The sequence below is a fragment of the Alternaria atra genome (genome assembly GCF_907166805.1).
Source record: "Alternaria atra isolate CS162 genome assembly, contig: 21, whole genome shotgun sequence".
In the NCBI taxonomy this organism is placed as follows: domain Eukaryota; kingdom Fungi; phylum Ascomycota; class Dothideomycetes; order Pleosporales; family Pleosporaceae; genus Alternaria; species Alternaria atra.
In genome coordinates, this window is record NW_025091319.1 from 1,255,273 (window position 1) to 1,268,992 (window position 13,720).

At 53.1% G+C, this 13,720-nt stretch overlaps 3 protein-coding genes across 3 annotated transcripts; 1 reads left to right on the forward strand and 2 right to left on the reverse strand.

Annotated features, from left to right (window-relative positions):
• Window positions 1-854: 854 nt before the first annotated feature.
• On the forward strand, window positions 855-3,553 carry ALTATR162_LOCUS850 (uncharacterized protein; the record flags this gene model as incomplete). The annotated part of the gene is made up of 2 exons (XM_043308444.1): window positions 855-1,964; window positions 2,012-3,553. 2 exons carry the CDS (start codon window positions 855-857, stop codon window positions 3,551-3,553), a joined length of 2,652 nt encoding a protein of 883 aa, XP_043164379.1.
• Window positions 3,554-4,268: 715 nt separating this feature from the next.
• On the reverse strand, window positions 4,269-6,432 carry ALTATR162_LOCUS851 (uncharacterized protein; the record flags this gene model as incomplete). The annotated part of the gene is made up of 2 exons (XM_043308445.1): window positions 4,269-5,546; window positions 5,596-6,432. The coding sequence occupies 2 exons, from the start codon at window positions 6,430-6,432 to the stop codon at window positions 4,269-4,271; spliced, it is 2,115 nt and encodes a 704-aa protein (XP_043164380.1).
• An 899-nt stretch (window positions 6,433-7,331) lies between these two features.
• ALTATR162_LOCUS852 (uncharacterized protein) lies at window positions 7,332-10,690 on the reverse strand (the record flags this gene model as incomplete). The annotated part of the gene is made up of 3 exons (XM_043308446.1): window positions 7,332-7,463; window positions 7,518-10,277; window positions 10,367-10,690. The coding sequence occupies 3 exons, from the start codon at window positions 10,688-10,690 to the stop codon at window positions 7,332-7,334; spliced, it is 3,216 nt and encodes a 1,071-aa protein (XP_043164381.1).
• Window positions 10,691-13,720: the final 3,030 nt, after the last annotated feature.

Genomic DNA, 13,720 nt, shown 5'->3' on the forward strand with positions numbered 1-13,720 from the left:
AGAGATGGAGAAGCGAAGGCGGACGGTGAGAGGGTTGACAAACACTCTTTGAAGGATGCTATGAGAGCAACGGGCTGGGGATTTGTTAAGTTGGGCGCTAGCATGCGCAGGGACATGGGCGGCATCGTGATTTGTTGTTGGGGGAAAGTTTGGGCTGCTCGCTACTTGGGGGCGTTGTACAATGGTCTTCACAACACAATATACATCCTTCGCTTCTACCACCGGCACCCGTGTCCCGTGTTGTGAAAGAAAGTTGAAGTCAGTGCGCCATAAGCTTTCTCTGCATAACAACACAAACGTTTTCTGTTATGTCGCGTTGCTGTGAGCGGTCAATCCTCCCGAGGCGAGATGCTAGCTTCCATCATCATGTGAGCAACACAGACGCCAAAACACGATAACATATTATGCTAGAGATTCGCGACAGAGGTTTGCGACCATGAAGATGCAGGATTCGATGCGATTGGGGATGTGCAGGTAGTGTGCGGGGAGATGTCTAGAAGCACCCCAGCAGCAGAACGGCCATGAGCAAACGGTTCCTCGAGGTTTCCATGGCTGACAGCAATATGACGGGTGCAAAGTATAATTGCATGAATTTGGCCGTCGATAACAGTTAGCGCGTCACGGTGGCATGCATTGGCGCGCACCCCACATGCTAGTACGCGTCGTTGCTGGGCCGCCCACAGTGTTTACCCGCAACCAAGGTATCCGCAAACGGACTGGCAACCTGCCTCATCGCCTTCCTCTAATATGCCCGCCATCCTTCTGCTATAGACAATACACGTTTCAAGCCTTCTCTTCCTGGCCCCGGCCTCAGTACACGCTTCCACAATTATCATCTTCTTTGGAGCATCACCATGTCGACGCCGGACATGGCCGCACCACCCGCTGCAGGGCATCGACGCAACAAATCCGCCTCAGTGCTCAAGTCCATTATCGTAAACAAAGGCCATAGGCGTTCGCCAACCGACGGCGGTGCGCTGCAAAACAACCAGATAGCCAACCCGACGTATATACCTGTCTCCAACTTCCAGGCGCCGTTGCTGCCGCCAGACCACCCCCATAGCCAATTGCGCGCGGCAAACCAAACAGAGAACGTTGCCCTCAATCCGCCCTCGCCTCGCAAGTCGCAGGACGCCAAATCGAGCCCGAAGAAGAGCCTGCACAAGAAGACGCTCAGTTCTGTATCGCTGCGGTCACTGGCAAAGAAGGAGGACAAGCCGGCCTACAAGAAGTCGCTCGACACGCGGCGACCGCAGGAAGAGGCGGAGACGGGCGAGAAGCCCAAGAAAACAAAGTCGTCGACCAACTTGGCTGCCATGTTTGGCAAGGGGAGGAGAGAAAAGTCGCCCGTCAAGGAGAGTAGAGACAAGGAGAACACCACACCACCCCGCTCCTCGCATGCGCACGCCCCACCCCGCACTCCCATCTGGGCCGAATTCAGCTCCCAGCAGGAAGTCACCACCACGAGCAAAGTCCCCCTCAACGACCAGCGACGGAGCGTCGACGAGGAAATCTCCCGGTACACCCCACAAGACTACTCGCCCACCAAACAACGCAACTTCTTCGATATCGGCCAGCCTTCCATCCGACCCGCCCAGAAAGAGCGTCCCAAGTCCATGTTTGTTCCCAAGTCGACTTCTACCGCGTCGTTGCTCGAGACCTTCTCACGCAAGCGGAGCAACGAGCGCATTCCTCTGTCAGACACCAAGGGCAACGAGGGACGCACCAGAGAAAGCTCTCCTGTAAAGCCGGCAAGGCCCGTACTCAGTAGAGCGAGTACCGACACTGGCAGCAAGGACTACAGCCTCAAGCCCATGGCGCCTCCACCAAGCCCTACAAAGAAGCAGAACCGAGTCATGGCTGCTGTCGCTGCTTTTAACGGAAAGTCCAAGCAAGCTGGTGGTGCTCCGGCTTCTGCCAAACCTGATCCAAAGGTGGTAGATGCCGAGTTCGAGGAGGTCTTGGTAAGAGCTCTCCCATCGTCTAGCTGATTATCTGCTAACAACATCAGGAATCTCGAAACATCCCCGCTCACCAGCGTGCGCAGATGCGGACATTGAAGCTCGAGGTCAAGGCCGACTTTGTTCGAATGCACAAGCTTGACATACCTCAAACCTCAAAAACAAGCTCTGCACACTCTTCCATTGGTGAGAACACCAAGTCAGCAGCTCAGAAGTCATCCAAGTCACGACACGGATCTGCTGCCGAAGATGCACAGGATGAAGCACAAGCGGACAATTCAGCCAACTCAACTAAGCGTGAGCGTCCAAGGAGCCGGACATTCACTTTCAACAGAAGTGACTCCCCTACGAAGAAGCAGAAGGGCGACTTGGGCGAACGGAAGACGTCATCAAAACCGGCTCCCATCCCCAAGTCCCCCTCCATGAGATCTCTGAGGTCCAATGCCTCCGATCGATCTGTGTCCAACGGAGCTAAATCAGTAAAGGCCGACGAGTTCATCTCCTACTTGAAGAAGACACCCAAACCACAAAATGTCGAGGTTGGCAAGCTGCACAAGCTCCGCCTGTTGATCCGCAACGAGACTGTCGACTGGGTTGACAACTTCATTCAGGATGGTGGTATGACTGAGCTGGTTGCTCTCCTACACCGTATCATGGAGGTCGAATGGCGCGAGGATCACGAAGACACTCTTCTCCACGAACTTCTTCGATGTCTCAAGGGACTCTGCACGACTGCCACCGCTCTCAAACAGCTCAACGAGATCTCACCGACACTGTACCCGGCATTGTTGGCTATGCTTTTCGACGAAGAGCACAAAGGTCCGAGCGAGTTTACTACGCGTGAACTTATCATCGAGATCATCTTCGCGCATATCTCTATGGCACCAGAGGCTGAACTGGAAACTCGTGCTACAGAGCTGATGAAGTATCTCAAGGACCCAGTCAAGGAGAAGCAGGCGTCAACGGTTCCGTTCATTCTCCAGATGCACCAACCACGGCCATACCAGGTCTGGTGCAAGGAGCTGTCCAACGTTACCAAGGAGGTCTTCTGGATCTTCATCCACCACCTCAACGTCATCCCTGTTCCACCTAGGCCAACTGGTGACAAGTCTTATGCTAAGACTCACTTCCCTGGTCAACGTGCCATTGTGCCAGCTGCACCGTACGTCGGTGGTGTAGAATGGGATGCGACCAATTACCTCGCCACACACATTGACCTCCTCAATGGTATCATGGCTTCGCTACCAACCCGCTCCGCGCGCAACGAATTCCGCCAAGAACTCAAAGTCTCTGGCTTTGAGAAACTGATGGGTCACCTCCGCGCATGCAACCCCAAGTACTACGGTGCTGTTCACGACAGTGTCAGGGTCTGGATCGGCGCCGCACTCGAAGATGACTGGGATGTCAAGACTGTACGCATGGGCTCTGACGGCAACGTGAGCCCTGCCAAACAAAGCCCCAAGAAGAAGACGGAGCCTCCACCACAACTCCAGGCACCACCTAAGATGGATGTCGGTCTTGGTCTTGGACTGGGCTTCGAGAGGGAGATTGCGATTGGCAACACGAGCAAATTGGATGACGATTGGATTTAGCTGTCGACTTACTGTTCAGCATCGCTATCTGTCATCCGTTACCACTTTAGATACCGTCGATTATCTACCCACTTGGATAACACCTGTCCCATCCACTCACCCAACCCCAACCCTCGGACCCACAAACGACTACTACATTGATTTTGCAACGGCGCAACAACGGATACATCGGCGTTCACCTCCTCTCCATCTCACACTTTATGCATCATCCACAACCCGGTCAATCCTTCGTTCTTTGTTTTCACCACGCTCTCTTTGGATCTACCCATGGTGGAGCAAAAAATCCCTGCCTTTTTTACGACTTTAGCATGACATGACTTGACGACCGACACGGCTGGCTCCCTGGGAACAACGTTATGTTTTTCTATCCCTTTCGGACACAGATACATGAACTTGTGTATATACTAGTTTTGGAGCCTGTTTTGTTTTCTTGTTTTTTTTGTTTTGATGCATCTTTAGGGGGGCGTATAATGTGGTTGTGGTGTTTGGGTAGTCTTGCGCATTACGAATTTAGTGGTCCATCTTCACTGTCCTGTTTTGTGATGAGAAGTGATGATGATGATTTTAATATGATGAATGTGACGCAAAAGCCCTAACCAGGACATGAAACGTTCTATGGGGGGTATCTGATAAGTCTCTCAACCAACTCCGTCATCCCAAATGCATGTCGCTAAAACCACAACTCCATCAACCCGACGTATCCTGCAACTAGCTTTCAAGCCTTCTTTTTCCCTCTTCTCCTGCCTTTCTTCTCAGCAACTTCCACCGTGCCGCCCTCCACCTCACCCTCCTGCAGACCCATGACCTCGTTTTCCTGCATCTTCTTGAGCTTTTCCTGGCCCGAGATGAAGAAGCTCAAATCGCGGTTCTGCTCCTCAAGATCAGCTTTTTGCGCGTCGAGCTCCCTGACTCTATTCTCCGCTTCTTCAGCCTTCTTCTCCAAATGCTTGATGCGTTCCATGAGTGACTCATTCACAATCTGCTCTTCCTTGTACTGCTTGGTCAGTTTGCGAGCGAGCTCAGACGCCGAGGTTGCTTTCTGGGCGTTACGGGCCGACTCTTTTGTAAGAGAGGCAATGGTGATTGTTGCTTCTTCGTGCTCGGTGGATAGCTTGTCAAGTTTTTGAGATAGCAAGGCAACGGAACGGCTGGCTTCATCGGCAGTAGATGCTGCTTTCGCTGCTTTATCAACTGCACGTTCGAGCTGTTCCTCAAAGTATGCGCGTTGCGATTCGAGTTGCGAGGTGAGCAGGTAGGCATACTCCATACCCATGTTGTCAAGTTTCTCGCGCGGGACCGTGTCGTTGGCGTAGCCCGTCATGCCGGGCGCGCTGAAGGATTGGTTGGAGGCGGGCATGTCGACAAGCTTGCCGTCTGCTTTGTTTTGTATGAGCCGATGGACGTAGCCGTCACCTGCGTAATCCCAGACGTGTTGCGTTACCACATCCATCGCATAGGTATGGCTTGTTGCCTCGTAGTGTGCGAATGCGTGCGCTGAGTCGTAGCGGCCACACCCTATGTTGCCGCAGATCAAGCAAATCCAAAGGTTTTGTGTGGATCCGCACACGCTGCACTCATTGTCCGGACTCTCGCCGCGGTCTGAGGTAAAAGCATCGTTTTGCGTATATCGACAGACTGGGCAGCCTGAGCCTCGCCACTTCTCAAGACAGGCGCAGTGGAAGACGTGTTGACAGAGAATTGTCAGGAGCCCTGTTGTTTCGTCCATCCGTTCGAGGCAGACAGGACAAGTTGGTAATTCTACCAAAGCAGGTGTAGGTGGAGCGTGTGGTTTTGCGGTCAGCGAGGTAGCGATCGATGGACCGTCGACTGGCGAAGAAACACTACTAGTTGGTGGGAGAGGAGTAATAGGCTGCTTGGTCGGCGCGGGCGCGAATGGGTCATTCGTAAGATCGGGATATGAGGTAGGATCGCGGTTCGAGTCGCCGTTCTGGAAGTTGATTGACTTGACGAACACGACGTGGCAGTACTCCGGCTGTCGCTGTTAGCTACCGTCTTTCTACCGCAGTAATAGAACCTCTTACCTCCATGCTGTTGAATGCCTTGCCGTCCCATTCCGTTCTCCATGCTCTCGCCTTCTTGGCTTCCCGGAACTTCATCAGCACCATGTACTTGTTCGCTCTGCTTGTCCGGATGAGCCTGAAGTGCGAAACTTCCTCCCTCGTCTGCTCGCCCATGAAACCCAGGAAATCGGATGGTGTCATATAAGAGGGCACTGCCAGTATGCACAGCGTAGTGCAGTCTTCTTCCTTGAACTCGTTGCTCGCTCCGTCCACCTCGTCATACAAGCCCGGTGTCTCCTGTCCATCGCGGTACAGATGCACCACACCCCAGCCAACCTCTGTGTCTTTCAGATCTGAGGGGATAAACTTGCCTTTGGTCGCGAGACCGCCGGTATTCGGCGCGTGTGAAGGGTGCTTGAGGTGGTTGGCACGAGGTCGATCTACTTCAGTGCCCGGGTTCATATCGATACTGAGTATGGATATGGTGTCGAAGCGCCAGTCTCTATGCGCAAAGCTTTGTGTTCGCCTATGCCCCGGCCTCTTTGGGGGTTTAACGACTGGTACAGGACTATCGTGGTGGTCTGAGAAAGATGGTCGCGTGCGCTGACTGAATCGACGGGCGGTAGGTTGGCGATCGCGGGAAGCAGTAGCTTGAACAGCCTCGCTGCTAGAAGCTATGGGCTTTAGGAAGCTACTATAGGCGCGTGATGATGGAGCGTGAGAGCCCCAGGACGCTCGGCGATGGACCGGAAACTCAGAGTTGAAGATGTCTGTTTTTGGCGGAGGGGTAAACGTCTTGTCCGGCGGTGAGCGCGAGGGATAAAGCTCGAAGGTAAGGTGGAAGAAGTACGCCGGCATCAGGTGTTGTTGGGAAGTGCCTGCATCTCCAGCCCGTGTCAGAATGTGTACGCGAGTTTGCGATGGTAAATGTGAACCAGAGGTGTTTGCGACCTGAGCTTCACTTGCAGGGTGGGGCACTAGCGCGTCATCCCGCTTTCATCATTGCCATGTTAGTCCACACGCGCACGCACGTTGTTCATGGAAAGGACTAAAAGTCCACAATGCTATTAGTTCTTGAGAGAAGTTCTATTATAAGCTAACGTAGGCTGCAATAGAGGACTTGTTATTCCGCACTTGTTTAGTGTTTACCTTGTATCCGGTGCACAGCTTCATTGCAATGGCACAAATCAAACGTTGGAAGAAAGTTTATGAATAGAATTATGTATTTATCCTTGCCCTAATCCCTCATATGGTGGTCGTCCGTAGACGCCCCCTCAATGCAGCCCCTCGGATATTGTAAACGCCATAGCTATGCAAATGGTAAGAAACACTCGTATCCTAACACACATGCTGTTGCGTTGTGTATAGTGATAGGGACGGCCGAAGCCAGGCCAAATAAGAGCAAGTCGTGATGCCACCTGAATGAATAAGATTCGGTCGCCATGTCGTGAAGTCATTCGCCAGAGCGCGTAATGGGTATCGCTTTTGAATATATCGGAAACATTCGCGCCGGGTCCAAATGGATGCTGGGTGTATTTGTGTAGTCGTGTACGAAGAAGCTCGTTTTCGGTAGGTTGTACCTCCAAGTACTAAAATGTACCCTGAAGGTATACGTAATATGCTGCATTACAACTCTACTAGAAAAGTAACAGTGTATACCGTTAGAGTATACCTTGGTGTTCGCCTAGGTAAGGGTATAATTTGTTAGAAACGAACTTCTTCGTATCCCACTGTGTTGAGTGATAGAGGAGGGTAGCCTAAGGCTGGTCCACGTCGATCAAGTCGCCTTCAGAGATATCCTCGATCTCGTGGCCCTTGGAGTTGACGACGATACGTCGTCCTCTTTGATCAGCGGGAACGCCGTCGCGCGAAGCACCAAAGTCGAGGACCTGGAAGATGGTTAGCTGGAGCTTTGCAAAGACTGTTGTATGTGAAAATTTTACCTCGATGTATGTCATGCTGTTGCGCTGGACAGCAGCAACGCAACGACGCTCGTTAAACTTGACCTGCCATACGCCGCTCAGATCTGTAAGCAAGTCCTTGACGAACTCGCCCGTCTTTACATTCCACATCTTAAGTGTGCGGTCAGAGCCAGAGATGACCTTCTGGCCGTCATGCTGGAAGCAAGTAATGGCACCTGTATGAGCACAGAGTCGGCTCTTGCACTGTCCATTCTCTGGATCCCATATCCGGAGTGTTGAATCAGCAGCAGCCGATACCAGGCGCTCGTGGCTCAAGTCGAGAAGGCCGACAAGGGAGGTATGGCCTTCAAGCGTGAAGATACAGGCACCCGTTTCCAGAGACCAGACCTTGACCATGTTATCCATCGAGCCACTGATGCAGCGATTGCGTGCATGGTCGAGGACGACACTGTACACCTTCTGTGAGTGACCCTGGAGACGTTGCAGAACTTCTCCGGTTGAGATTTTCCACACTCGGACTGTGCAGTCGTAACTTCCGCTGACGAGCGTGTCACCATGTGCAGCGATGGCACGTACTGAATGATGGTGTCCGGTCAGAGCGCGTATAAAGTACGGGTTGTCGTGATCGTTGGACGAAGCTGCGGTCTGCATGACGCCCCGATCGCCTGGCTTGGGAAGCTTCCAGACACGAAGTGTAGAGTCACGTGAACCAGTGATGATGAGCTCCTCCTTCGGCATCATGATTGGCTGGCCGTCCAGGGTCTCGCCGATCTGAGTTGGCTTGAGGATCACTAAGCATCGGACAGTGGATGTATGGCCCTGGAAAACATGTGTGCACTTTCCCTTTTCGATATCCCACACTCGCACTGAGCGATCGGTGGAGCCGGATACAAGTGTGTTCCCCTCATACTGAAGAGCCCATACGCCACCCTCATGGCCCTCGAGGCGGCTTCGTAACGCTCCTGTCTTGGTGTCGTAGACGTTGATATTAGTATCGTCACTACCAGTCAAGATCTTGTCTGTATCGAATTGGAGACATGTCACCACATGGCGCTGATGTGCGCGGAAAGCAATGTGCTTCGGCTTGGTGTCTGCCGCCATCCAACTCTTGCGGATGAGATGATGCCTTTGGTACAAAGATTTGAAAAGATGCATAGCACGAAGGCCGGGCAAGCCAACGTTGGGATCGGAGATGGCAGCTTCTGCTCTCTTGGCAAAGGCATGCGGGCCTTCTTGGTGATCTGCCGGGCGCGAGTAGAGGGCAACCTGTGTCCTGGTGGTGGGACGACTCTTGCGGGCCTTTTTGCCACTGCCACTACCATGCTTACTGGTAGCTTTCCTTTTCTGACGTGTGGACGAGGATCGTGTGACTGCACCCTCCTGATCTGGCAAACCGCTGGACAAGCCAGAACTGGAAAAGCCCGAGAGGGTTTCGCTGTCTGACCTCGAGACTACCGACTGAGCTCTCAGGTCGCGCTCGTAGCTGTCGGCAGAATGAGGGTATTGCCAGCCCCAGCCTTCTTGCACAGCGCGCTCCAGCTCGCCATACGGCAGCTTGTAACCATCTTTGTCTAAGAGATCCTTCCATGCGGACTCGTGGGTATCGGTGAGCTTGCGCCAGTATTTAGACACCTGTGCGGCACTGCACATGCTCTTGACATCTAGATAACCAATGATCTCAAGGCTGAGCTCAGTGGGTAGCGAGGCGATGAAGTCGCGTTTGAGAGCAGGGTTGACCACATCCGCGACAAAGTGTAGGGTTGGCTTTTTGCATCTCCGCAACATCTGGTACAAGACGTACGACTTCATCTGCTCCGGCAGCGCATCGAACGAGTTCAGCATGTTGGGTATGTCCATAACAGAAGGAGTAGGCAGTTGCGTGTTGGAGCTATCAGCGTTGTCACGCTGTTGGGAGCCGTGAGGGAACAGTGAGAAATCCCCTGTGTGCGAACTGCTCAAAGTGCCCTGTGACAGGTCAAGTCCTGATACATCGTTCACATCGTAGTCCATATCTGTGCCTAAGAAGGACGCTCCTCCATTTGTTTGTTGAGCGAGGTTTGCGGCAGCCGTTATGGGCGACAAGCTGGGACTGGGCAAACTCACATCCTGCGCGGAAGTTGTGTCCAGAGGCGTGAGGCGTGAGGGCGTGAAAGATGTGTCGTCGGCGAAAGGTCCACCTGGTTCCAGATCGGACTCGGCGATTGGGGGTGTGGCGGCTACGCCGGGGCCATCAAATACACCTGTGGGAAAGGAGGGCTCGGGGGTCGGCTCTCGATCGTCAGAGAGGCTATCTCTAGAGTGTGATGAGCGAGCACTTGATTCCTGGAGCCGCCATCGAGACGGGGTTTGGTTTGGTCCAATCTGCTGTGACGTAGCCCTAAGCTTGGGATTGTGTAGATGGCTGGTGCGGAGTTTTGGCAGTTCCGATGAGCCCAGTTCTGCCATGTCTGTGTCGGGCGTAGCGAGATGTGGATCCTCCATGTCGGCAGATGTGGGACGGGAAGCCATACGGGCGTCCTTGTCGTGCTCTAACCTGGGCTTCTTGCTTTGACGATGTATGCCGAGCAGCTCAACGGCCTTTGTTATAGACGGTGGCGGCGGCGAATCGTCAGCATTATCCCGTTTCCGACGAGCAGATGCTGAACGTAGCCCTTGGTGAAGAGCGCGTGGCTTTGGACGCGTCGAGCGGCTGGGTGTCGCGAAGACTGGCGGGCCGTCGTAAGACTCGACTCTTTTGAGCGTGCCGTTTGCCGATCTTAGGTTTCGGTGAAGTGCTCTCTGCTGCAATCAAAGTGTTAGCTGGGGGCATGGCGGCTGCAACGCGAAGGGCCTCAGCTGCAGGCATATCCCTGGCATGGCAAAAAGCGTACCTCTCGCACCTTCTCAGAGGCAGCGTCTGCTTCCTCGAAGCAAGCCAGTTCGCCTCCGGATTCGAAATAGAACTTGCGTATCGACTCGGGTGCCTGGACGTGGGCCAACGGGTAGTCCTTGGGGTCTCGCTCGCCAAGGCTACCGGGAGCGTTTACACACAAGGGCGGGAAGGTCGTCGTCGTCGTGTATGTGGTCGTGACCACTGTCGTCTTGGTTGCTGGCGCGAAAGAGAACTGTCCCATGGTGGCATATGGGTCTGGGGCGTCGGTGTGCACCGTCTTGGCCACGCCATCAGCGCTGGGGCCTGCAGCGTTGGAGGCCATGTTGCACGAGCGTGACGAGTGGCTATAGACGTGGAAGTCCTCTCAAGGGTCGGTGATTCGTGGGGAGATGGCTATCGAAAAGCCTGTTCGGTTCACTTGCCGAGTGAAGTGGCTCGCGGAAACGTTAGTGGTGATGTTCCGGGACCTGAGACCTCGGGACCAAAGCGCGAGCTCGGCAGAGCAGGAAACACGCAGGAGCAGACAGCGAGTCTAGTAACCGTTCATGTCGCCAGCTGGTACGTCGTGTACAGGCTCGTCGTCGTCGTCGTCGTCGTCGTCACAGAGGTTGTCGTCGTGGCTATCGGACGTGTCGCCGCTGACGGGGAGATAGGAGCGCCGGGAGACGTGATGCCGTGGTTGAAACGCGGAAGACGGAGTGAGAGCAAGGATGGCGCCGTGTCTATCACAGAGGCAGGGGAAACGAAGGACGGTCGTGTATATGGCTTTGTCGGGTATTGCGTGTGGTGGATTGGCAGTGGTGGGGTTTAGGTAGACGAACGAAGGCATTGACAGAGCATCTCGCAGGTGGGCCGACTAGCGCTTGCCTTCATCCATGTCAACTGCACCACTTCACCACTTCACCACATATTGTCTTATTGCGTGCAGTGGCGAGCTTAATGCGTTTACGCTACACTATGCTCTTGCTTGCGACGGTATTGACGTTATCTAGAATTCATATCAAGAGCTCTCAACGCCCTCGCCATGTCGGAGCTATGCTTCACATGACATGAGCTATTGCTGCAGCTTGCGGGCGCTGCGGGCGGTATATTGATACGGCGTCACTCGGCACAAGCCTCGTCCGTGTGATTCGGTCAGCCATACCTTCCACTTTTCTGCCGTGGCAAAACACACAACAACAACAACAACAAGAACAAGAACAACAAGCGCCGCCCTTGCCTACCTACCAACACATTGAACTCCTTCATGCTTTGTTACTGTCCACGCTGCATATGCGTTGACTACATATGCAGCAGTGTTGGAAGAGCGGCACGGCTGTGCGACGCCACAAGCGCCATGTTGCATGACGAATCCCGATAAATACAAATACCCAAAGCCTGCATGGCAATCACTACACACAAAGACGCATGTTGCTACCACAATGCAGCCGCGAAGCTGCAAGTAACTCGACAGTGGGGACCACAACTCATCAGCACACCGCCACCTTGTCACAGATGCCTCTCCGATCTCATGGGGTTCCTTTTCACCTATGGTTCACCCAACGAATCACAACAGTCGCAGCATTTCACTGATACTTCTCCAAGCAAAACGTGGCACTACGATAGACTTCTCTCACCGCACCTCATCCGAGATATGGCGACCATTGCCTACGTTGAGCCACCACACTATGTGATGTATCCATGACATGTTTATTTCGTTCGTATTCGCACTCGCATTGTCGTTGTTTCCCTGCTTCAGCACTAATGAAGAAGCGACGAAGAGAGACTGTCATGTCTATGTACTCTCGCTCTACACTTGGTTTGCGATGAAGAGGACTTGGGCTGACCGAACGATATACTGCAAGCTTACAAGTTCAGCTTATCAGCATACAACCAGACCTTAAGGCGAACCATTCACTGTGGCCGACATTGACAGCACAACAATCAGTCTACAACATACCAAACTCCTAAGGAATAATATCGTCTAGATGCTTATAAGCCCTTCAGATATCCCAGCATGTGTTGGAAGTTATGTGAACGACTGGAGGATCACATTGCTGACCCCATCTTTCGATGCTCGGTACCACATGAAGGCGTTGTCGACTTTACACCTGGGGTTGCGGACTATGTGTGCGTCTTATTAGTGGCCTCTTGACTATACGAGCGAGAGGCTAACAACACGACCGTTGGAACATACTCCGAGATACAACCATCGTTACCAAGGACACGGATACACTAAACAAACTGAAACAACCTTCTCAAGCCTCAGAACCTATGGTGGCAGCAGAGGGCCTGTCAAATGGCAGCGGTGCAATCTATATCCATAGTAACGCGGCGAGAACTCCGAAGCGCCTAAGCGCCACCAGATGTATTCGGCTGAGTTCGGTCAGCCTCGTTCGCTGCCTCGATCATGTGCCCGAAGAGTATTGTTACAACGGCATGTTGAAGTTGATTGACTTTCAGGCAGTAAGACGGTCATATATGTGCGGGCCTTCTCTTATATTCAACGAACTATATGGTAGTATAACCAAGCATTCTCAGCAGCATCAAGCCTCGATGTCAGCACTAGACAAACCATGGTGATAGTTCGACACATACATGACATGGGTCAGCTTATTTTACTGTAAGAACATAGCCGTGGTGGAACACATGGAAAGGGACCGCGCTTCTTCGCTAGGAGATGTGCGGATCTACGAAGAGCCGGCTTGGCTACGTGAATCATCCCCACGAAGATGTTCATGATCATCAGAACATAGCCGCACCATCGCTATTAACAAACAGGAAGGGAACGACGAGTGTTGATCGCACAGTTCATCCCTCACCCCTGAACATGTTCCCAGGCCCAAACACCCATCATACGGACACTGCAAAGCTGCTGCTACTACCCGCTGTGTCTTGCAACGTGATGAATGGATACGAGACGAAATGCGACTTGTGCAACGTCACCTGATGGTGGTGAGTCGGAAAGAAACTCGGTGGGGAAGGCTGCACGACATGATGCAGGTACAGATGGTGGAAATTGGCGACGGAATAGTGAGTTTATCGTTCTACTTCAGGGCTCTATCGGAGGCTATCGTCGATGTTCGGCGTCCAACAGGAAATCATATCACCGCTGCCCTGGGGCTAGCCCTAGATGAAGCCTGGGCGAATGCTAGCGTCGTCTACTGACGCATGGACAATCCTACAAAGTTCGGTACGGCGACCTCTAGTCCCCCTCAACCACTTGTAGGATTTTCTTCAGACAGTTCCAGTCCTGTCTTTCGCGGCGACGGACGACGGAAAGAAATGCTCGCTGCCGTGCATTCCGGCACCGCTGCAAATTCCCATCAGAGAATGGCGAGCTGTCATATGACATCTACTCAGGGTATGCATG